At 41.7% G+C, this 26,163-nt stretch overlaps 1 protein-coding gene across 2 annotated transcripts in view; it reads left to right on the top strand.

Annotated features, from left to right (window-relative positions):
• Positions 1-3,918: 3,918 nt before the first annotated feature.
• Positions 3,919-26,163, top strand: part of LOC124137233 — a 38,597-nt gene continuing 16,352 nt past the window's right edge. Inside the window, exons 1-4 of one of the 2 annotated variants that reach the window (XM_046503451.2) lie at positions 3,919-4,189; positions 11,515-11,549; positions 23,904-24,018; positions 25,173-25,489. In XM_046503451.2, the coding sequence (XP_046359407.2) occupies positions 23,927-24,018; positions 25,173-25,489 (409 nt within the window). In that variant the 5' untranslated portion in view covers positions 3,919-4,189; positions 11,515-11,549; positions 23,904-23,926. The remainder of the gene's footprint in view (positions 4,190-11,514; positions 11,550-23,903; positions 24,019-25,172; positions 25,490-26,163) is intronic. The other variant, XM_046503450.2, reaches the window with a different exon arrangement.

Consider the following 26,163-nt stretch of genomic DNA (forward strand, 5'->3'; position numbering starts at 1 on the left):
GCTGTGAGACGCAATGAGTATTAATTAATGGCACGGTCCAACCTTTGTAGGGGTGATGGGTATCCGTGGCAATAGAGGTGTAGGCATTGACTGCTTGGGCTTGGCTTGAGCTTTTTACTTTGTACAGATGAGGTGAAATGAGGTTTAACATTGCGTTCAAGTTTATTGCACTTCTATAGTTACCTGCATGCACATCTGTGTGTGTCTGTGTGTGGCTGCTTATCCTATTCCGGACTAATGCCAGTTTTATATTGCTAGCCCACGGAGATACCATGCCACAGTTTAACATTGATACCCTACTCAGACACAGTATGCTGACTCTGGGCCGACCAGTCCTTAGAGGCATAAATGCCAGGCAGGGTAACCACACGTAACATATTTTAATGTCTTTCGAATCAAACCATGACCTTCAGCTTTCCGGGCAGATGCTGTATCCACCTCACCATTGAAGCGAGGCGGTCTTTATGTACAGAATAAAAATGAGTGCTTTTGTTCGATTTCAAAGCCCTGAACGACACATGTATAACCCAAGTTAACCTTGGTTGACCAATGTTAACATATGTTAACTGATTTACATCATACTTGGATAGACCGGACTTGCCCATACCTATTTAACACCTGGGTTGGTAGCCCCCAAGTAAGGTCGTTGAAGCTGATTTGTTTCATTTTTAGATACAGCCCAAAATAAAGTCATTTTAATGAATATAATTAACTATGTATTGATAGCATATGTTCTGCTAGTATATTCTGATATCTGATCTGTGAAATGTAACGTCAATTGTTGAAATACCATAAAAAAACGAGTTGTTGGATGACAGCGAGCGGAGAGAGCGACGTAATGCAGATGTGAGTGAAACTAAACGGAAATAATTGATAATGGGTATATCATCAGGCATGTATGAAAAGAGTTTGACATACCACAGCCATGACGGGGAACAGGATTGAGGTGATGAAGCTTATCAGCAATGCTTGCATGTTGGTCTAATAGTTGGTCAGGGGACGCTTACTGGACCGTGGCGCTTAATTGGGTGAATACGGTATATACTTCCACTAATCTTAACATGTCAACCTAGGATCCGATCTGACTCTTCTAAATTGGGTATTATGAGCAATTTGTCCTGTCTGGGAGTTGGTCCGTATGATATCCGTATCTCCCAGTCGATTCCTCCCTGCTGAGGGTTGTGAGGACTACCAGAGACCATATAATAGACTCTATTATATGGTCTCTGGGACAACCAAGGGCTGACCCGTACTGCCTGCCCAGAGGCTCTGTGACTGGACAGGCGATGATTCGTCAAGCAGCTCAAACTGATTAATTAGGTCTCCCGGCAATAACTGGATACCACGTTATTTAAAAAGATTGGTTACAACATGTGATGACTTGTTTTTCTGAGCCCCCCCCCCCCCCCCCCCCCCCCCTCTCTCTCTCTCTCTCTCTCTCTCACACACACACACACACACACACACACACCGATAACACGAGCACACCGCGCGCACACCGTACACTTTTAACTCTTTACACACACTAACACAAACACACGACAACAACCGCTTGTTTCCTTTATTGTGGGTATATTCTGAGCTCGGACAATTTCATTAAGGTGCCTAAAAGGCGGTTGGGTAGCCTTGTGGTTAAAGCGTTCGCTCGTCACGCCGAAGACCCGGGTTCGATTCCCGACATGGGTAAAATGTGTGAAGCCCATTTCTGGTGTCCCCCGCCGTGATATTGCTGGAATATTGCTAAAAGCGGCGTAAAACCATACTCGCTAACTCACTAAGGTGCCTAAAATGGCTAACTACAATATGACTCCGCAGGTATGAGATTTAAGTGAGTGAGTGAGTGAATATGGTTTTACGCCGCTTTTAGCAATATTCCAGCAATATCACGGCGGGGGACACCAGAAATGGGCTTCACGCATTGTAACCATGTCGGGAATCGAACCCGGGTCTTCGGCGTGACAAGCGAACGCTGTATGAGATTAAAACTGAACATACCTATTCTTGATATTTAATCTATCTATGCTGGATGAACACTGCCTAAAGAAATCATGAAAATAATAATCTTCAAGGAAAACCTTGTCACCAAAGAGAAGATATCCTTCATTGAAAAAGATCTGAATAACAATCATAAGTTTGTTGTGGACCAAGTCCAGAATACAGAAGGGTCAAGAGGACAGCAGATTGTGGAGTCCACCATACTCTACTGACAGCTGAATCCACTGGCTTACATAAACTGTTACAGTTTGAAGAAAATCCCAATGACTGGTTATATCACCGCTTGCCATCACAACCAGTGCGCAGAGTCATTGTGACTGGGCATATGGCCATGTCCCCCTGGGATTGCGGGTTAGAGCTGGTCCTCGGCAACCAAGCTAACACACTCGGCGTATAAGAGGCGACTAAATGGATGGGGTGGCCAGGGTAGATAACTCCCATGTCATCGTACCCGGACGGCGTGAAATGTTGCTCATGATATCAATCTCTGTTTTCAATCTCGATTGTCTGCTAGCATCCGTGATATAGCTTTAAAATTGTTCAGTGCGGGGTTAAAACGCACGCACGCACGCAAGCAAGCAAGCAAGCAATCACGCAAAGTATAATGCTGAGAGTGCAGTTGAGTGTGTTCCTCCCCGGCAGGCGCTCAACAATCTGTGCTGGTCGTAAGAGGCGATTTAATGGATCGGATAAGAGACCATATTGTTAGACTTGGTAGATTGCGTGTAACCGTCCCCCGACGGCGCGGAACGTTGCTCACAATATCGATCACAGGATTGTGTGGTCCAGAATCCATTATTTACAGACCGCCGTCATATAGCCGGAATTTTGGTAAACAACAAACAAAACAAATACAAATTCATTATTGTTAGATATTTTCATGTTTTGGAGATCTCAAGGCCTTTTCTGTCGGTTCGATCCCCGGCCGCGTCATACCAAAAGACGTTAAAAGATGGTACTTGTTGTTAACCTGCTTGGTTTTCGGCATTAAGGGGTTAAAACAGGGACTGGTCGGCTCGGAGTCAGTATACTGTGTCTGAGTGGGGTATTCATGTTAAACTGCGGCATGGTATCTCAGTGGGCTAGCACTATAAAACCGGCATTCGTCAGGACTAGTACAAGGAGCCACACACACGCACGCATTCACGTGCAAGTCGCTATAAGAGTGCAATAACCTTGGACGCGGCGTAAACACCATTGCACCTCACCTCACCTCACCTCACCTCACCTCACCTCACCTTTTTCTGCCTCAGATTCCCAAAGCGGAAAAAACAAGAGAATATAATCGCCGAAAACAGTAAAATATGTGTTGATACAAACTCTTCCTTCGTATCCTCACTTTAAATGATAGGACAGATTATGTTTCTGTGGGAGCCGATGTATTTGTACTTTTCACGAATGAGTAGCATCCATAAATAGAACAGCATACCGACAAACCCCACCTCAAACCTGTTTGGTAGTTATTACGCAATTTGTTTAGCTCTAATACTGCATTGATGCGTTAAAAAATTCAACATGTCAAGCAAATGAGTTATAGAAACCAACCTAATGAATACACCTTTTTAATAAACAGTGACCACGAAAGAGCGTTTACACTTCATTGAATGGCACTTACTGGTCAAACCCCTTATGATTGATGGGCGATTACAGAAACACATATAACAGTACAACACATCGATCTGTCAATCAATAAATCGAACCCGTTTCCTGTATCGCGACAGATCGAACTCAAATCAGCCGAGAAAGCTATCAAACTTGACTACTTGTATCAGAGACGTTCAAACGTGTTCATGCGTCCTGGAGCGCAGAGCAAATCGCACAAACGCGGATAAGCAAACAATTTTATGTCACGCACCGTTGAGTTTGCATTGCGAATTATAAGAAGGGATTTTGAAAGCTTATTTATGTATATTATCGAACGCGGCGCGCTTGCTTAGCGCATATTAGTTTACACTCTGTCATTGAAACCAGTCTGAGTGGGCCGCGCTGAGCTGGGAAACCAGTTAGGTTGGATATTTACCTTCGTTTTCAGTGATATCCGTGGTCAGAGGGAATTTGAAGTATCTGTGTGAGATGAATCCTCGAGGGGGTGAGGCGTGAGGATACTGGGGGGTAACCCCGACTATCCCCCCACAGATTTCGAACTTTAATTTCTAATATAGGATTACTTAAATTGGATATTTCTGTGATCGAGGTAAGTAATGCTGTTTGTTGCCTCTGTTGTAATGTTGTATATATAGTTACAGCACCTTGGTAAACGGTGCCGCTGTAGCCCTCACGCCTACTAAAACGGTAAGACTATAATATAACCCTGGTGTTTTGACCTTATATTTCTCGGTGCATGACGAGTTTGTTATGGTACACACGGTTTATAATCTTTAATCCATAGGGTAAAGTCATTCAGATTAATAAGATCATGCATTAACGCGTCAAATATCAACGAGTTTACAGTATAACGGTAAACGGATTAACGAGTGTTCGGATTAACGGGACACTTCTTAAGGCTTCACCACTCCCACTGTGTATCCCATTGGCCACAGACTGTGGCATTAAAGATCATACGAATTTTATTTTAAGTTACGTGGCAGCAGGGCAGATTATTTACAATTTACAACTATTTATAGCAATTTATAGCAATTTACAGCATTACAGTGTATGTATTGTTTTCATCTAGATGACTTATATGTTTGCATTTGTGACTGAACCAAACTTAGATAATCTATCCAACACACTCTTTTTTGTACTATTAAACTTACTGTGGAATTTTAGCACATTTGGCTTATTGTGATAACATCTAGGTAACAAGTATTATTTGATTTGAGATCTCCAGACTAACGAGCTCCCCTCCACATCGCCCTATATCTGTCATCGTCAAGGCGAGGTGACAGGTGACATTGTGTTATTCGCCGTCATGAAGGATTTGACAATAATAGACGAATAGGGATATGTTAGAGATACAAAGCTTGCGACGCATTAGTAAAACACATGAGGGAATTGTGTCGATAGCGTCAACACAAAGCAAAGTGCAGTCGAGCCTCGACCAGGCAAAGCATTCCTTGACACTGTAGCCATCGATCAACGCCATCACTTAGCTTAAAGACCCAGCATTTTGGTTTTGAATTAATAGTAGTCCTTTATATGTATGTATATATTGATGATGATGATGATGATAATGATTATCATTTATTTTTTTATTATTGTTGTTGTTTTTGTTGTTGTTGTTCTTCTTTTTTTTCTTCTTCTTCTTCTTATTATTATTTATCATCATCATCATCATCATCATCATCAATGAATACAAACATATAAAGAACTACTATAAATTCAAAACAAAAATGCTTATTATCATTGTACCTGACCTCTCAATGGACATGCTAGAAATTCCATTGACTTCCACTACGACACGCGAGCGTCATTACAAACAACTGTAGTTCATAATGAAAAGTACCCTTCATTCCAGACCGTAAAGCTTAATCAAGACCTTATACAGTGTGTCTGTGATATAAAATATTCATTAATCGTACAAAGCCACTTCATATAAACATCAACATATATATTGATTGACGACGTGGGATTTGTAACTCATATCGTATTCCGGGGACGGATATACGGGTATATGACTATTTCGTGTTAATATGATTTGTACGGAGAGTAAGTCCAAATTAAGATAGATAGGATTAAACGAGATATAGTTATGACAGGAAATGAGCTTTTTTGAAAGAGTGATATTTCGAGACAACCAACAATCGACTCTCGAGAAGACGAACCATTGACACGCAGCGTCTGAATCGAACCTCGTGACACAAATGCAAAAAAGCCTTGCTGGGTGTCTCTTCGCGTTGTCTTTTATTAAAATACACTGTTCAAAAAAAGAAACTTACAGGTAGTATGTTGTTCACTGAACCTGACTACACAAAAAATCCGGTATATAAATTGGATATATGTTTTTGGAAAATATTGGTGGCCTGGGCGCCAAAACGCAGCCATTGTCGATTTGCAATGCCTCAAACGACATTGTTTTCACACTTGTTCAAAAATGTCATGGAGGAAAACAGTAAAGCAAAATGCACGTGCAAGTTATGGCGTTTGTTACTCGTGGTAGTGGCTATAAAAAGGCAAGCATAAGCCACTAATTTGTCATTCAATTGTCAACATGTTTCAAGTTCGAAAATACCGAGACTCTGCCGATCGGAACATCGCCATAGGACGTATCTAAAGAGGGGAATCGCAGTCTTCTGTTGCACGCCACTTCAACGTCCACCGCCGCCTTTATGACCGATACACACATTTAATTCCACTGCAGACCGTCCGAGAACGGGCTGACCAAGAGTTACCATCCCTGCACAGGATCGCTACATTCGACTGTTTCACCTTCGTCATCGCAATGCCACAGCTACGGAGAGCTACGGAGACTGCAGGGCGCATCCCTGGTTTGAGAAGGATATCGGACCAGGGGGTGTTGGCATATCCTACACCACAAGATCTGACTTGGTTGTGGTTCAGGAAAATTTGACAGCAAATCGCTACATGAATCCAATTTTTCAGCCTCACCTTCTTCCAATCATTGGCCGCCAGAGGGAGCTATTTCAAAAGGACAACGCTCCACCGCACACAGCTCTCGTCACGGTAGACTACCCCCATAATGCCAACATCAACGCCTTACCCTGGCCGTCGAGATCTCCAGATCTCAACCCGATCGAACACCTCTGGGGAAAACTCGCTCGACGTGTACGTCAACGTCAGAACACGCCGCAGACACAACTGACCAACGCGTTACAAACAGAATGGCGCAGAATTCCGCAGGACAGAATTCGTACACTTATCCGGTCAGTGCCGAAGAGATCCGTGATTGCTGCCCGGAGCGGTCGCGCGAGATACTGAGTTCAGCGGAACCTTGTGGCTTTATATGACATGACAATGAACAGTTTTTAATGCCTTTGTACAACGACAACATATGACTATCGAGCTCCAAAATTTCATATTTGTATCTATGACATTAAATTAAATATATCGACTTTATTGGGTACAATATATTTACTAACAATCTACCTGTGAGTTTCTTTTTTTGAAGAGTGTATGTTCAAAGATTTTCGTTTCTTTAACCCCATTCCCACTTTTGTCGCGTCACGCCACATGCATATGATGTATGGTTTCACACAAACGGGTGTGTTGAGTTTAAGCGTTAGATTTCAGATGAGTAAAAATGTACCTCAATGGTCGCTTACCCAAGCATGGAAACATTATATCACCGATGTTCTTCGTGATCCCTTAGGGAGTAAGTTTGACCCTTGAGCTATAACTATGGGGGCGGTCGGGTAGCCTAGTTGTTAAAGCGTTGGCTCGTCACGCCGAAGACCCTGGTTCGATTCCCGACATGGGTACAATATGTGAAGCCCATTTCTGGTGTCCCCCCGCCGTGATATTGCTGGAATATTGCTAAAAGCGGCATAAAACCATACTCACTCACTCACTCACTATAGCTATGGAGTGATGGCATTATTACTTGACACACTTTAAATCATATGTATGCTACTTCATTTATGGTATAAGGATAGCAAGTTATTCATATTTCAAAAGTTAACGACAATGTACTCATGAATGTTTACTAACTGCCTTCCCGCGAGGTGGATTTCACCATAATATATTATAATCTACAGCACATAGGCGCTGTGACATCAAGTAGCCCTATGGCCTCGGGTTCGAATCCCCGATAAAGGTTAATGGTTTGTCAGCGCCATACCCGTGCATATGCATTTCGCCCGAACGTCTGAGCTCCACTGGGACGGTCGCGTAGCCTAGTGGTTAAAGCGTTCGCTCGTCACGCCGAAGACCCTGGTTCGATTCCTGACATGGGTACAATGTGTGAAGCCCATTTCTGGTGTCCCCCGCCGTGATATTGCTGGAATATTGCTAAAAGCGGCATAAAACCATACTCACTCACTAACTCACTCACTCACTCACTCTGAGCTTCACGATCTATCGTATGTTTTCTGTCTAGAGGGCAAGGGTGTCTTGTTCCCTGTGCGGAGTTGACTCCCTTAGGCGTACCAGAAACCTAACATCCCGGTTTCGAATCACAGTTTCGCCTTGATTATGTTTCTAACTTTGTGACCACCATGCCGTGCTCGTGGGTTTCAGTGGGAAGACCTGCCCTACTTCGGGATTTCCTCCCACCTCAACTGCCGCGCCGTGGTAATGATGAAATACTTTTCAAAATGGCGTAAAACCCGAAGTCATTGGTTATTGAGTCCATGTATAAGTTCCAAATGTAATGTTATAAAAACATCTTATACATGGCCTATATTTTTGGGATACATCAACTCTATTTCCCTTTAGGGGCGGTCGCGTAGCCTAGTGGTTAAAGCGTTCGCTCATCACGCCGAAGACCCGCGTTCGATTCCCGACATGGGTACAATGTGTGAAGCCCATTTCTGGTGTCCCCCGCCGGAATAATGCTAAAAGCGGCGTAAAACCATACTCACTCACTATTTCCCTTGATATAATTAAGAGCAACACAACCCTTTCCCTTTAAAAATATTGATTGTATGATTCCGACTATATCATAAGCATGTGTTTATAAATCATTATCAAATAACTATCATACCAGATGTTCGCGAAAAGGTTGAGCCAACGTAACAAACAAATTGAGCTAACAGAACCTTGTACAAGTCATTTCATAAGACGGTGTTACAACGTACTTTAAGTGCACTAGACACTAGGTGTAGTTTTCAAACAAGCTACTTCTCGAAATAAATATACCCCACGCAGAGTTTTGGAATCTACTCATGAAAGGATTCGATATTGGCCGGGGCGGGGAGCTACATCACAAGGTACAAGGCGTCATCGACAGTCAATTCATCACTGCCCCACCTTACAGTACAATGACTTAACTGAAAAGAGTGAGTGAGTGAGTGAGTATGGTTTTACGCCGCTTTTAGCAATATTCCAGCAATATCGCGGCGGGGGAACACCAGAAATGGGCTTCACACATTGTACCCATGTCGGGAATCGAACCCGGGTCTTCGGCGTGACGAGCGAACGCTTTAACCACTAGGCTACCCGACCGCCCCTTAACTGAAAAGAACACAGGGCGGGACATGCACATGTTCTACAGACTAGCTTTGCGCTATGGCGATCATCCATGACAGGGGGCACGGAGAACCCAGTCGTCTAAGGCGCCGCGATTCGCTGTGCAGAGTTGCGTCCCTTGGGCACGCCAGAAACCTATGATTGTGGGTTCGAATCCCGGTTCGCCCCAATTATGTTTCTAGGTTTGTCAGCACCATACCCGTGCTCCTGGGTTTCACCGAAGTGGTAAACGTCTGGGACCTGCATCACTTCGGGTTTTCCCCCCACATCAAGCTGACACGCCGTGATATAACTGGAATACTGTTAAAAGCGGCGTTAAACCAAACTCACTCACTCACTCACTCATCCATGACACGTGGGCTCTACGAAACAAAGTTATACCTCGTTATCTCGAAGTCCTGGCCTCCTTCTACCAAACACTTGTCTCATGACTGTCGTCAAAGGCTTTGTCGACCTATAAACATACGTCGAATTATCCGAAGTTCCAGATGAGCAGAGTGTCAATATCAGACCGTCAAGACATCGAGTTAATGGAGTTCGAGTTAACGTGGTTTTACTGTATATGTCACATGTTCTAGATAGGTGTTGAGAGTGGTCTAAGTCACGGTACTTTCTCACAGTCAACGTCGGATATTGCGAACGCCAAGGGAACTTAAAACAGTTCGTTATGTGCAAAATCATAATTCAAATACACAATTAGGCGTGTTACGTCTCCGGAGTGTAAATTGGGTTGCCTGTGAACAATAGTTTGCTTTGTAATAACGCTATGTGTCGATGTCGATGGTATTTTGTCGAGATTATAAGTAGATGGACCCCTGCATGAACTTCGACTTCACGAGTTTGATATATGTTCGATGTCGATTGTAATGACAATCAACCCGATTCATGACGTCTTTGTATTTTGACAAATCATGTTAAACTTGAAATTGTCACTGCTTTTTCTGCGGAATATAGTGATGCACAGTGAAGAAGAGATACAAGTATAGATATCTGCATAAAAAATATAACTACTACTGCTACTACTATTACTACTACTACTACTATAAATAGTTCTGGGTGGGTTTGACTAGGCAGCGCTTCCTGGGAGAAGTCCCATTCGCTGTCTGGGCTGCGTGTAGAGGGGCAAGGGCCCTGAGCTGATGATGAGCCTAACCAGCCTGACTGTGCCAGGATCACCCAAACCCTCTTTGCTGCATCTTTTATTTTAATCTTTAAAAAATAATAATTAAATACAATAATAAAATATGAAATAATTGATTGAATACAAATTTGATTCAAGATAGTTCAACCATTGTTATTTGTGAGTCATGGTCATGGGACTGTTATGTCGTGGGGTTGCTAGTGAGCTTGATGAAGATGGAACGTCACCTGTAACATGGGTGGCTTTAGGCAATGTATCGCTGATTGATGGATTAGTGGAGGAATACGATATTGAGATAGATAGTCCCGGTTTAGATTTAGGGGGATTTATGTAAAGCCTTATTACATTTTTACTGCGTTTCGTATGTACTTTGACAAAAAAAGATGTTAAAAAAAGGGAAGCTACTTCATTATCTGATGAAAGACAAATCATTGCCTAAACATTAATGCGTTCCCTTGTAACACTGTTGATGAAATACATGTACGTCTAGTCACCGAGTTATTGTTATGATGGATGGTCAATCGAGTCAGGTAGTAGTAAACCATCCCGGGTTCGATTCCCAGCTTGGTGCTCATTCCTCCTTTTTAGGAGTGTGGGTGTGTGTGTTTGGGGTGGGGGGGGGGGGTGGGGGGGGGGGGGGTGGTGGTCTCCCTTTGTATTATTGAAATGCAACACATTAACCAATGTAAGGGCTCCATACAGCGGGCCTAGACACGTATTACAACACGGTACGACTGAAATACTGATTACAATATTCTAAGAGTGAAATGTTGACAAGATATATTTACTGCACAGAATGCCTGGTATTTTCATTCACACAACAAACCAAGGTAGTTCGTGCCAACCCGCCCATCAAACCAACCGCCGCCATTGACTGAGCACCTTTGACACGGTCTCAGATATGGCGCTGAGCGTTATGAGAGTAAATGCCCATTCACGTGACACCAACTTGTTATTGATACGCCCAATATGGTATTGTCGGCACTACAATACACGTGTTTCACAACATACGGTCCCGGCGTCGACTGTCTTGTATGAACGGGGACATATCGTGACCGGCACTGTGAATGTGAAAGTACGCATGATCAGAGAATATCAAAGAATACCTTGGTGTGAGTTAAGATCATCTCCCTAATTACAGAATGTTGACACCGACGTTTGATGTTTTTCGGTAGTTAAATTCAATAAAATGTCACAGAAACACTAACTTTGCTCCGCTTTTATTGAGACAGGTTTCAATACGGTGGAACGTTACTTACTTCAGTATATCGATATATTGTTTTAACTTTAAGGTCCCGCCAGAGTCCCCGGACTTGGAGCTCACGAGGTAAAAGTGCGAAAAGAATGACAGAATGCACAATCAGAATATAGAACTATACTATATGTAGTATATAAACCACATGGAACATATAGATTTGTGTTTCCTGCATATATAGAACATTTCTAATGTACATATAGAACTGTGTTTCCTGCATATATAGAACAGTTCTACTGTACATAGAGAACTGTTTCCTGCATATATAGAACAGTTCTACTGTACATATAGAACTGTGTTTCCTGCATATATAGAACAGTTCTACTGTACATATAGAACTGTGTTTCCTGCATATATAGAACAGTTCTACTGTACATAGAGAACTGTGTTTCCTGCATATATAGAACAGTTCTACTGTACATAGAGAACTGTGTTTCCTGCATATATAGAACAGTTCTACTGTACATAGAGAACTGTTTCCTGCATATATAGAACAGTTCTACTGTACATATAGAACTGTGTTTCCTGCATATATAGAACAGTTCTACTGTACATATAGAACTGTGTTTCCTGCATATATAGAACAGTTCTACTGTACATAGAGAACTGTGTTTCCTGCATATATAGAACAGTTCTACTGTACATAGAGAACTGTGTTTCCTGCATATATAGAACAGTTCTACTGTACATAGAGAATCACGTTTCCTGATATATATGGAACAATTCTACTGTACATATATAGAGAATCGTGTTTCCTGCATATAAAGTGCTATTCTAATGCGCATATAGAACAATTCTTTTCTTCTACACACATACACAATGTTTTTAATGCACATTAAGAACAATGTTTTCTACATATATAGAACCGTATTTCCTACATATACAGAATAATGTCTAAATCCAATCAACTCGAGGGTATGTTAAAAGCTATCACACTTGTTATCGTACGGTATTGATATCTCTGTTGTATTAATCCGTATGGACAATATACCATGTTATCATACACTGCATGTGAATATCATCGTACACTATTCATGACGTCCAGAATCCAGCTCAGTTCAATGGGTGAGTTGAAATGGGGTTTAACGTCGCGTCCAAGATCATTGCACTTATATAGCGACGTGCATGCACGTGTGTGTGTGTGAGTGGCTGCTTGTACTAGTCCGGACTGATGGCGATTTATAGTGCTAGCTCACTGAGATACCATGCCGCAGTTTAACATGAATACCCCGACCAGTCCTTGTTTTAGCCCCTTGTTTTAGCGCCAGACAGGGTAACAACAAGTACCATCTTTTAACGTCTTTTGGTGTGACGCGGTCGGGGATCGAGACCCGGACCTTCCGCTCTCCGGGCGGACGCTCTACCATTAGACCACGGAGGCGGTCTTCAGTTCAATGGGAATAAAATCACATATGTTCGATATCCTAAGTACACAACGTTATATTACATAGGTTGTTTGCCTTACATTCTGTTAACAAAACGCTCTCCGCCTTGACTCACAAATAACATATTTCGTCACACACCCAGAGTACAAGGACATTCATTATATGCATGTGGTAATATGACCCGGCAAGAAACCACATCGCGGTACACTGGGAAAGAAAAATAAATACACTCCTGCTTTTGTTAGCCACTGTTCATGGGAGATTCCCTGACTTCAAGCAGTTGACTTACACTTGATATGACCGACAACCTTCTTTAGGCGGAACGGGGGCGTGGGAAGGAGAGACTAAGTCAACGGGAGGCGTGTATCTTGTCTATCGGCCACCTCGATACCTATTCGACAGATCATAGACTAGTCCTGCACCATGACCGTGGAATATATTTATTTTATGAAAAAATAATAATCTAGAAATGCATACAAAAGCAAGTCCAGCCAGCTCAAGCTAGCTCTATTCCACAGCATCAGCATAGGGAATTTTTTTATTTTTAGAGTCAAGAAGGATATTGTGTAATATAAGATTTCAGAGACTAAATGTTAGTCTAATCATAGACTAGCACGTCTCTTTAATTATGTTGTAGACGCGGGGACTGACGATTTCAAGAAGACATCAATTTTTTAACAAAACGATGGACTGTGTGAGTCCTGTGTCTGTGTCTTTACTTCGCGGAATAGGTTTATCGCACATCCATATCCTCGACGTCGTCGTATGATACCCAGGACCAAACCAGCAGGTTAAAAATCGTACATGTTGACTGGGGTTCTTAAAAATAAGACAGTACATGTATAGCTCGATTCGTTGTGTTTGTGGAGACTATTTAACCTTTCTTTAATTAGACATAGCATGAAAGGAAAACGTGGCGATAAAAGCGAAGCCATGCGTCGCGGTACAACAAATGTTTGAGTAATCATATGACGCACCCATTTTGCATTTATATATTCCTATGTGAACATTAATCTTAGGAATCTCAAGGAAAACGATTGCTTCATTGCAATATTCACGACACACCCAAAAATATTACAATGTGAACGTGATCTTAACTTCACATGCTGCCCTGAAGAAAAACTTTCTTCAAAGTAACCCCACCAACACACACACACACACACACACACACACACACACACACACATCACACACACAATCACACACCACATACACTCACCCCCACCGCCCCTTATGTTCTCTATAATTATCCTTCATGTAAAACTTGAAATGGTATGGAAATGCGTCTGTGCCAAAATTACATTATGACACATGCTACCTTCATAATGACCAACCTGGCTAGTCCGTTTCGGCGTTGGTCTGTTTTTAATGGAATTCTATCGAGTAATCCGTTCAAATTCCGTTGTAATAATGCCCCCCAGCAGAAAATCAGAACTGACGTTGTAATAAATAAATAAATAAATAAATGAATGAATGAATGAATGAATGAATGAATGAATGAATAAATAAATAAATAAATAAATAAATAAATAAATAAATAAATAAATAAATAAATAAATAAATAAATAAATAAATAAATAAATAAATAAATAAATAAATAATAAATAAATAAATAAATAAATAAATAAGAAAAACATGGTATTTGACAAGAAAGTATGAACATCTAAGTTATATCAAATATTGTTTCATAAACGAATACCTAAACGAAAGCTAATGTTAATAACCGTTATAACATATTCACTGTCTCTGTAATTTCTCTTATTTTCTGCACAGGTCCGTTTTACTGATATCGGAGAGTGCGATGGATCGATAACCGATCAATTGACTGACTATCGCTCCCACATCATATACCGCTGTGTAAGACGGCTTTGAAACTGTAATCATAGGCTTTGATCGAAACGTGGCATTGTAGATTTAATTCTAATACCCAGAGTCTATTATTCGACAGCGAAAAGCTTTTAGCCGATACAGGTGCATTAAGGTCCTGTTTAAGAAACACCTAATGTTCATGGCACCAGACAACGTTTCGGGCGAATTTGCTGTGTTGGTTCTGTGTGGAAATGATTTAATAATGGCTACATATTTGCTCGCATGGCAGTAGGTGATTGCGGTGTGTCTGTACACGAGACGGTATTAGGAGCAAGAATGCAGTGTTGTTGGCAATGCCTGGCTTTGTGGTGCATTGATATTGGACGGCGCTGGAGCCCGAGATTGTGAATGACTTGTCAACTGGATTGACTTGTCAACTGCCCTGACTTGTCAACTGCCCTGACTTGTCAACTGGCAAGTTGTCAACGTTAAAAGAGTATATTGTTCACGGCTGAAGTCACATAGTGCAGAGACCACATACTCAGTATATGGTTTGTTTGTTTGTTGTTTAACGCCGCACTCAGTGTGACATGCATCAACCAAGTCAGCGAGCCTGACCAGCCGATCCCGTTAGTCGCCTCTTACGACAAGCATAGTCGCCTTTTACAGCAAGCATGGGTTGCTGAAGACCTATTGTACCCCGGATCTTCACGGGTCCGGTTTATGGCCTCTGCATTGTGGTATACAAATAATATACCGTTTTAGTTTGGGATTTCCTAAGTAAACCTGTAAGAAACGAGAAATCGTTATTCGATGGTATTATTGATATATTTGATACGGGTATCATAGTTGTGTTTTGGACGTTAAGTTTGCATTGCTTCGGCAACTGTTTTCAGCCTAATAACGTTTTCATAGCGTTTGTAATTATTAGTTGAATCCAATTTTCAAGTGTTTACTTTCTTTTGCCCAATACGCTCGACACTAATTATTGTATATTATGTATTCATTGTTTTATAAACAATTGTATTTTTCTCCATATGCTTATACCATGAAAATTCTTTCCGCGGGCCTTTTGAGTGAGTGAGTGAGTTGGGTTTAACGCCGCTTTTAACATTATTCCAGTCATATCGCGGCGTGTCAGCTTAATGTGGGAGGAAAGCCCGAAGTGATGCAGGTTTCAGACGTTTACCACTTCGGTGAAACCCACGAGCACGGGTATGGTGCTGACAAACCTAGAAACATAATCGGGGCGAACCGGGATTCGAACCCAGGGGCCTTTTGAAATAATGGCCGTGATTAAATATATGTTTGTCCAACACCAGCATCGGAACCAGCATATACGTCACGGTGAGATATTCTCTTGACTTATATTCATTAACAATTTCGTTGACTTAAACGGTCGTGTTTCCTTGGCTTATATTCCGACCTTACCTTCCCGACGTTCCTACTGGCAGGGCAGGACGCCCGTTTGCCAACATCTTGTGTCGCCACTGTAAGTTTATACCCATTCATGAATGGGGGCACGGGTGGCCCAATCTTCCCGGGCGCCACAATTTCTGCAATATCGTGGGTTCGAATCCCAGATTTGCCTTGATAATGCTGACAGGTTTGTCAGCACCATACCAGTTCTCGTTGGTTTCTCCAAGTAAAACCTGCATCCCTTCGCGATTTCCTTCCACATGAAGCCGACACGCTGTGAAAAAATGTTCAAAGAGGCGTTAAACAATACTCATTCTTTTCAGTCTAGGTCTAGACGTTGAATTAAGTGCCACTTAGACACCACCTCTGGATAATTAGGGTAATCGATAACCGCTTGACTAATTTACATCCTAAAGTCGAATTAGCAGACAAACAAAATGCTGTTTAACGACTTGAATCAAACTTGCTAGCCTTGTTCCCTTTAACTCGAACTCCACTTGGCCATCCAAAATATATCGAGTTATCCGAAGTATGTGACGAACGGAATGCCTGTATCAAGTCATACTGTGTTGGGAGGTCTGCCTTGATCATACATTTACGTAGTTTTAAACTGTACATTGAGTTATGGAGTTTATCTTGAATTGAATTAAAGATATCTCTAATTGAATCAAAGATATCTCTAACTGAATTAAAGATATCTGTAATGCATTTGTGGAAATGTATAATTTATTTCAAGATATCTTGAATTGAATTTAAGATATCTTGAATTTATTTCTAATATATCTATGTACTGTAGCATGGTAAATGTTTAATGATATCTTAAATACATTTAGAGATATCACAAACTAATTTGTTGATATCACCGTAACATTTTAAGATATATAATTGTATTATGGATATCAGAAATGAATTTAAGATATCTTTAATTATTTTTTGATATCTTAAATACATTATTGATATCTTTAAATAAAATACCGATATCTTTAAAACAATTGAAGATATCTGTTATTCCTTAATAAATGTGAAAACGGCTTGCCATAGGGCAGTGCTGTACAGCTACATTACCTAATGCAGCGTGATGTTTATCAATTGCCAGCCAATTAAAACACGCATAAAAAGAACACAATTTATCCTATATACACCATCCTTCAATGTCACCACGGTCTGCTGTGAAAACATAAACAACTTATGGCTGGCAGAATAATTGAGCTCATGTGCAATAATTTCTGTATTTTTCTGAACATAATATGTCTGTAAACTGTCGAAGCGCACGACGGTTACGTCATAACTATGTAAGTGCAAGACGGTAACAAGGTCATAAAAAAGTTATTGATACAGCGAGGCTACCAGGGCCTTCTGTGACTACACAGATGTAGTAATTACTCACTTACGTGTGTTTAGCATGTTCAATGATTGATATGATTGACAGATGATTAACAACTGAAACCAACCTTTCAATCTTACAGACAGACAAATGTATTCGGTACTTCAGGCCACCGGCCCATAATACAATGGAAATATACTGTATATATATTTGCATGCTGAGTAGATTTGATAATGATTCACCGTTCAACACTGTGTTTCCGTTCTATGTTCATGACTTGGGAGAGAAGTTTACCTAAGCCTTTTATAATTTGTTCGTTTTCAGCTGTCATAAGTCTTATAAAATTTTCAATAGAGGGAGGGGTAACGAGACCCTTGGGAAAAGAGTTTCTTCTTGCTCTAGAATACTGGTCACAAATCATAAGAACATGGAATTCATCTTCAACATGGTTATGTCCCTTTGAAAAACAGAAAGAATTAATAGTTTTGACATCGAACTCGTTTTCCTGTGTACAGCGCATGTATAGATTTGTAGAAGTGCTTTAAGAAGCGGGTGCTGATGGTAGAGCAGGATATGCTTGCCTTTTTCGCGAACACCTGGTGTCATCACTGATTTTCAGTGGTCCGTTCATACAATTTTCACCACTATTTCGCCTTTTCCGCCCAATATATATGTTTCGAGACTGATGATTCTGTGGCGTTGACGTTGTATATTTAGATGGGTAGAGAGTTTGTTTATCATTAAAGGAGGTCCATATTCAACGTTGTCGCCCTTGACATAATTACTGTTTTCTTAGACGGTCTTCCATTTTAAACTCGTCATTTCCCATATAAAAAACACACACTCCTAACATAACTTAAACAAATATTTTAAATTCATGGATTAGTTTTTTTCCCAGAGAATGAATGTTGTCTCTTTAAGACTTTGCTCTCAGGTCAGAGAATGTTTTATGCCAATAGCGAATCTGGGTATGTGGTTAATAACCTAAGAAACGAACCACACTGTCGTGGTACGATATCCCTCTCTCTCGCACACACAGCAACACACACACATTTAAGAGTTAGATACATGTAAATACGGTTTTTATAAGTGTACAATGATATGCATCCTTAGGTTAAGAATATGAATATTCATGTGTCGATCAGAAAATATATATAACGAGTATGTATCTCTTCAATTGGAGGGGTAGTCGGGTAGCCTAGTGGTTAAAGCGTTCGCTCGTCACGCCGAAGACCCGGGTTCGATTCCCGACATGGGTACAATGTGTGAAGCCCATTTCTGGTGTCCCCCGCCGTGATATTGCTGGAATATTGCTAAAAGCGGCGTAAACCATACTCACTCACTCACTTCAATTGGAGGAGACCTTTTACTGTTCTCTGTTCTAAGTTCCCTACTGTTTCTTGATCTGCTTAAATGTGGGGCCATATGCTTGTTATGGAGAGCCACACTGACTGCCACTGGACAAGTGTCCACTATACTATACCGCACATTGTCTCTGTGTCGCCGCGGGGGCACGGGTGGCCCACTCGTCTAAGGCGCCGCGATTCGCTGTGCAGAGTTGCGTCCCTTGGGCACGCCAGAAACCTATTGTTGTGTGGTTCGAATCCCGGTTCGCCCCCATGGGCGGATACAGAAGGGGGGGGGGGGGGTCGAGTTTTTTAAAGGTTTTTCTTAAAAAAATTTTTCGAAAAAAATCTTTATTTCTGTATAAATTACCACCAAAGACAATAAATAGATCTTAATTGTGCACCCCCCTTTTAAAAAAAGCTGTATCCGCCCATAGCCCCGTTTATGTTTCTAGGTTTGTCAGCACCATACCCGTGCTCGTGGGTTTCACCGAAGTGGCAAAACGTCTGAGACCTGCATCACTTCGGGCTTTCCTCCCACCTTAAGCTGACACGCCGTGATATAACTGGAATACTGTTAAAAGTGGCGTTAAACCCAACTCACTCACTCACCCACTCACTCTGTGTCGCCAGATACACACATGAACGAACAGGTCTTGGAAGACAAAGTTCATCCTGTCACACACATCCCGGACTTTCCCAGGTCTCCAGACTGCACATGCCTGGATCACGAAGGTTGCAGCTTGCTTCAGGGCTGAATTTCCTTTGGCGAATTACCAGGCTTTGCCAGGGGTGATAAACGGATTAATTTGTTTAAAGGATTTCGGATCAAGGTTGTTCACGTTAATGACATCTTTCAAAGCTTCCTTCAGGTAGTTCTTTGAAAGGCATTTAGAAGTGATACACATAAGTAAGAGAATATATGGATGTCAACTTCTTTATTATGAGGAAAACAACGTTTCGGAGTATATGCTTACTCCTTCATCATTCACCTGATGAAGGAGTAAGCATATACTCCGAAACGTTGTGTTCCTCATAATAAAGAAGTTGACATCCATTTATTCTCTTCCTTTCCTTCAGGTACATCAGGTGGGGAATGTGCCATGGTGCTGTGCTAAATCTGACCAGGAACTGTACAATATTACATTTGGATATCGTACGCTTATCCAATATCTTATGTCAGGGACATAACCAATGATATTGTAGAACAATTGTATTTTGAGAGGAAGAATCTGGTACTGAAGATTCTTCTCGGAATTAAGTCTATTCTGCTGTTGCATTGGTAGTTTCCTCTAGTCTATGTCCGATTCTAAAGGTTTCCATCCAAGTATAGTCTGTCTTACAGACCCTGATACAAATATATATCAAATACAGCCCATGCAAGTCTATAATGTTTGGCAAGTCTAGATCACTGCGGTATCAGGAAATCTGAAAATGAAGAGAGTCACTGGGCTCCTTTTTATTTTATCTTTATTAAGATAACTGAACAACTGTTTTTTTTATGTAAGATGTGTTCATTTCAGAGACTAGATGTTAGTCTAATCCAAGTAGGGCATGACAGATATCAGTCCGTGTGGTACGAGTGAGACCCTGTGTAATGTTTAATGCGACCTCTCTCACGCTCCCGGCACACAAACACTCTTCATGAAGTTGGAGCTCACTGGAGGGTGGTGTGTATTTACAATGTTATGGCGAATCAAGAAGCAATCAATCCTTGTTCGCATGAAATATTTACCATTATTTCAGCGCACAATCCTCAGCAGTTGGAAAAGGCTAATACAACTGATGTTGATGATTACGAGGGGGACACCAAAAATAGGTCTTCGGCGTGATGAGCGAACGCTTTAACAACAGGCTATCCCATCGGCCCCAAATAATGAAATAATGTGTGTGTGTGTGTGTGTGTGTGTGTGTGTGTGTGTGTGTTTTGTAGTGCTAACCCGCTGACACACCATGTCGCAGTTCAACGTGGATATCCCACTCAGATACAGTATACTGATCCCAAGCCCACCAGTCCTTGTGTTATGTCCTGAATGCCGAGCGCCAGGCAATAAGTGCCATCTTTTATTGTCTTTTTTCATGACGCGGCCGGGGTATGTAACCACTGATCTTTCACTTCCCGGGCAGGCGCTCTAGCCACTAGACCAAGGTAGCAGCATGACCTTGACCTATGATACTGCTGTCCGGTGCGTTTTCCCGCTGTGATGTTGGTGTGGCGTCGATGACATCATAATACTCGATCTGTCAACTATTGATTTTTATTTGCCGCCTCCGAAGGAAGGTGCGTTCAACATCCGGGTCCTGGCAATCTCCCGTGTTGTGATTGACGCGCTGCACGACAGGCTGAAATCGACATGATGGAAATGTGATATCGACATGACAGCTGCCACCGAGATAACAGTGATGCTGGTAAAACTAGACCTGCAATGGACAGGTAGTTCACTGGTTAGTGCGTTCCATCGTGATAAACCAGACCCTAGTTCGAGTCTCCACATCAGTGCTATTCGAAAACCGCTCTTGGTGTGCCTCGCGAAGTAGCAAACTGTTATCATAGAGTTTGATAATAGAAACATATCACATACAAAAACTCGCATTTCTAGTGCAGGCGTAGGGTAGCCATGTGGTTAAAGCTTTCGCTCGTCACGTTGAAGGTCGGGTTCTATTTCCATCATGCTGGAATATTGCTAAAAGCCACGAAGAAACACTCACTCACTCACTCGAAGAATTTATATTGAACGTGGCGTTAAATCTTCTGTTATATTCTTCGCCTTCACAGTATTGTCTTCTGTATAATCCAGAAATAAATGTGATATTTCCGAGGTGGTATAAGAATGGTATAAGCATCGTGGTATATAACATGCATGCCATTAACAACAGTATTATACTATCTCAGTCAATTAAAAAAAATTCAAATTTGGTAAATTTTTAATCCTGTCCCGTATGTTCAAGCTAGGCGATATATCTAGTATTAGACCCGCAGTCACAATAACCTTTCTATATTTTAAGCAGAGCTGAGGGGTTACTGCTTCTGAATATTACACCAAAGTACATTAATGAGCATGAAACTATATGAGCGTCACGTTACAATGAGTGAATGTGGGTGAGTGAGTGAGTGAGTGAGTGAGTGAGTGAGTGAGTTTAAAGCTGTTGCGGGAGGAAAGTCAGAAGTGATGAATGTCTAACAGCAGACACGAGCACGGGTGCTGACAAATCAGAGCGATGTGCGACCCCCGTGGCACTAACATGTACAAAATGGGTTACTTCATATCATTTTGGCGTCGACCGACAGTTTATACTTGAGATTAAACCTTTTTTTACGTTGTTCTGCTAGTTTTAAAATAGATTTCTTGTTTATGAGACCTTAACGAAATACAAATATCTCACCGTAATGAGCAGACCGACCGACAATCATGCACGACAACCTGACGTTTCACGGTCGGTGGGTACCCTTGTGTGTCTGCCTCAGCGGAGTCTCATTCTCTGTGTGGTCGGGGGTGGGGGTGCTAGGGTAGGCCTGCTCTGTAGGGGTGGTCTTACATGGGCGTGATGGAGTGTCTTGGTACACCTTAACATTTGTTTGTTTGTGTGTTGTTAACTCTGCACTTAGCAATATTGCAGCTATATGACGGCGGTTGTAAATAATCGACTCTGGACCAGACAATCCCGAGATCGACATCATGAGCATCGATCTACGCAATTGGCATACGGTGACTTGCATCAACCAAGTCAGCAGCCTGACCACTCAATCCCGTTAGTCGCCTTTTACGACAAGCATAGTCGCTTTTTACGGCAAGAATGGGTTGCTAAAGGCCTATTCTAACCCGGATTGTGGTCAGGCTCGGTGACTTGCGTGTCATCGGTGTAGATTGTGGCTCATAATATCGATTACTTGTGTTTCAGGTTCTGACTCGATTATTTACAGGCCTTGGTCAAATAACTGCAATATTGCTGAGTGCGCAGTTAAATAACAGGTGAAATTGGGTTTAACGTCGCGTCCAAGATTATTGCACTTATATAGCGACGTGCATGCACGTGTATGTGTGTGTGTGGCTGCTTGTACTAGTCCGGACTGATGCCGATTTATAGTGCTAGCTCACTGAGATACCATGCCGCAGTTTAACATGAATACCCCACTCAGACACAGTATACTGACTCCGAGCCGACCAGTCCTTGTTTTAGCCCCTTAATGCCGAGCGCCAGACAGGGTAACAACAAGTACCATCTTTTAACGTCTTTTTGTATGACGCGGCCCGGGATCGAACCCTGGACCTTCCGCTCTCCGGGCGGACGCTCTACCACAAGACCACGGAGGCGGTCCAGTTAAATAACAAACAAACAAACAAACAAACAACACAAACAGATCATTAAGGAAAATCTCAAGTGGATGTTAGCTTAAACTCTACACGTATTTTCATGGGGGAAATGAAAATATAGGGAGTTTTGTATGTTGATAACCATGGCTACAAAAGATCTGAATCAGACCATCACATGCAAGGAGGTAACGCGACAGGTAAAACTACACGAATATGCACCTTGACTGCATTCTCTACAGCCTAAGCATAATTTTGCCTTCCCATGTATTTTGTCCCGTCGTCTGTGAAAAGGCGCTTTATGTGTAGTGTAGGGGTTGTCATCGTGCAAAATACAACTTACAACTGACACCGCGCAACTGGAGCGTGGAACCAGTCAACGTGAATAGCCATATTGTATTACCTGTGTATCAGGTATCCAACAGGGAAGCGAAATCTATTCAGAGTTACCTTTAAGTTCTGCTTATGGCGTTCCCGTTTCGGAGAATTCGCATAAAGTTTGTATTTTAAAGAAAATGTGCATCAACCCCGCGCCTTTCAGGTGCAGTGGCGAACATAACATTTCCCAGGTGCTTTAATTACGGACAACACTTAATATAACTACACCATATGACGTCGGTTTCTGCACGTCTTGTACGCAATATATATTAGTGAGTGATAGAGTGAGTTGGATTTTAACCAACTGCATGAAGGACATATATCTGAGTGACCCTTTATGGGATGTCCTCAGATGTTTGTTTAGCATAGCGAGAACTAAGATCTGATTTTAATGAGATTGGAACCTTGTGCACAAGTTATGTCCTTATTCCCAGTTTAACCCGCCTATGTTCCAGGCGTGACGTGATACTAAGTGAAGATGGAAGATACTCTCGGAGGCGTTGTGGCTGCAAGCATCATCTGCGGCGTCATGCTACTCATCACCATTGTCGCTATCTACTATACATGCAGGTAGGGATCTTATGTACAAATACAGTAAACTACGGTTATAACGAACACGCTTATAACGAACTGACGGATATAACGAACTTGCTTTTTGGGTACCGACTATTTGCTTTAGTTATGCTGTATATATGCTTATAACGAACTACGGTTATAACGAACTAAAATTAGTAGTCCCTTTGAGTTCGTTATAACCGTACTTTACTGTACTCCATTGAAGTGTGGAAGACGAATATTTACTTTTATATGAAAAAATATACCATTATTACTTTGAAGGTACCATCAGTTTTTAATGTCTGTACAGTTATTAAGTCTGGAGAATGTAGACAGTGTAATTAAGGTAAATGTAGTTCAAAGTTACTAAATTAAGACTGGATTGAACTTATTTATGTACATTAAATTTCTCTCTCTAATACTGTATCGTGTACTGCATATCTGCATCATTGATATATTTGTTTGAAAACTTATTAAATCAATAGGGGCGGTCGGGTAGCCTAGTGGTTAAAGCGTTCGCTCGTCACGCCGAAGACCCGGGTTCAATGTGTGAAGCCCATTTCTGGTGTCCCCCGCCGTGATATTGCTGGAATATTGCTAAAAGCGGCGTAAAATCATACCCACTCACTAATAACTAAGAATTGAATGATATCCCACATTCTTGTGGTATTATTTCACTTGATTATGATTTTAATGTCTTTGCAACGACATATACACAAAGTAAACACGCATGTTTGAGGGTGGCTAAAAATGAAACAAACAAAAAATGGTTATTCGATGGGGATGTAATGAGCAGTGCACGTGTAAAGCAGGTATTGTCATGAGTGGCTGAGTGGGTTCACAGATACCATACATTCAGTCTGGTAACGTTCTGATCACATTTGTAAGTTGTTTTTTTATCAAATCCAATTTTCAAGTGAATACTTTCGTTTGCCCTGCAGTTTATTCAAATCTTGTGGGTCCAGAAAATTGAAATAATCGAAACATGTTATATGAAAATGGCTACGACGACTGAGTTTCTCAAATACGTTTCAAGAAATATCTTTATTGATTTATATGTAGCAATTATTTTTATTTCACCTATTCACAAAATTTAAATTATCATATACCGATAATTAAGATAATGGTAGTGACGTTTCCAGGTAAGCTAACTAACTGTTCTACTGTAGGAGATGCCGAGGAATATCTGATGACAAAACAAGCCAGCAAGATCCTCTGATCAACGGCCACGTTCGTAACGGCTCTGTCCCCACGGTTTCCCGTTCGATGCCCTACCCGATAGCCCCGCCCACACGGGACCTCTACCATTTCCCCACAATGCCCACCCGCCACATGGCTTCCTACAGGCCGCGGTATATCGAGGAGAGGGCCCCTGCAAGCCCCCCGAAACAAGACGGCACCAGCGTAACTGTGAGAGCACACACTTATAACGGGCCCTACACACAGCAGCCGGGGGCAGTCGTATACGATGTCGCACAACCGAAAGGTAGGTAACAACACGTGCATTCAGGGACGTAACGTCTTTAGTTTTAATGGTTCACAATTCGCTCTCATATATAATTCGATGTATGATGATATTTATTTTTCAATGAAATGTCTTCTTGTCGTCGCTATTTTCCTGAAACGCCTCCGTGTTTTTCATATTTGACCGACTAATTGCATAATGAAAAAGATATTATATATTTTTCCAATGATTTTGATTTGGTTTGTTGTTTAACGCCGCATTCAGCAATATTCCAGCTTTATGACGGCGGTCTGTAAATAATCGAGTTTGGGCCAGACAATCCAGTGATTGACATCATGAGCATCGATCCACGCAACTGGGATCGATGACATGCATCAACCAAGTCAGCGAGCCTGACCACCCGATCCCGTTAGTCGCCTTTTACGACAAGCGTAGTCGCCTTTTACGGCAAGCATGGGTTGCTGAAGATCTATTCTACACCGGATCTTCACGGGTCTGATGAAAACTCTGCACATGTAATAGCCAGTAGTTGTCAAGTTGTTGGACCCCCTCCGTGGTCTGGTGGATAGAGCGTCTTCGCGGAGAGCGTCATACCAAAAGGCATTAAAAGATGGTACTTGTTGTTACCCTGCCTGGCGCTCGACATTAAGGGGATAAAACAATAACTGGTTAGTTTGGAGTCAGTATACTGTGTC

The sequence above is a fragment of the Haliotis rufescens genome, unplaced genomic scaffold (assembly GCF_023055435.1).
Source record: "Haliotis rufescens isolate VD_foot unplaced genomic scaffold, xgHalRufe1.0.p SCAF_11, whole genome shotgun sequence".
Classification (NCBI taxonomy): Eukaryota; Metazoa; Mollusca; class Gastropoda; order Lepetellida; family Haliotidae; genus Haliotis; species Haliotis rufescens.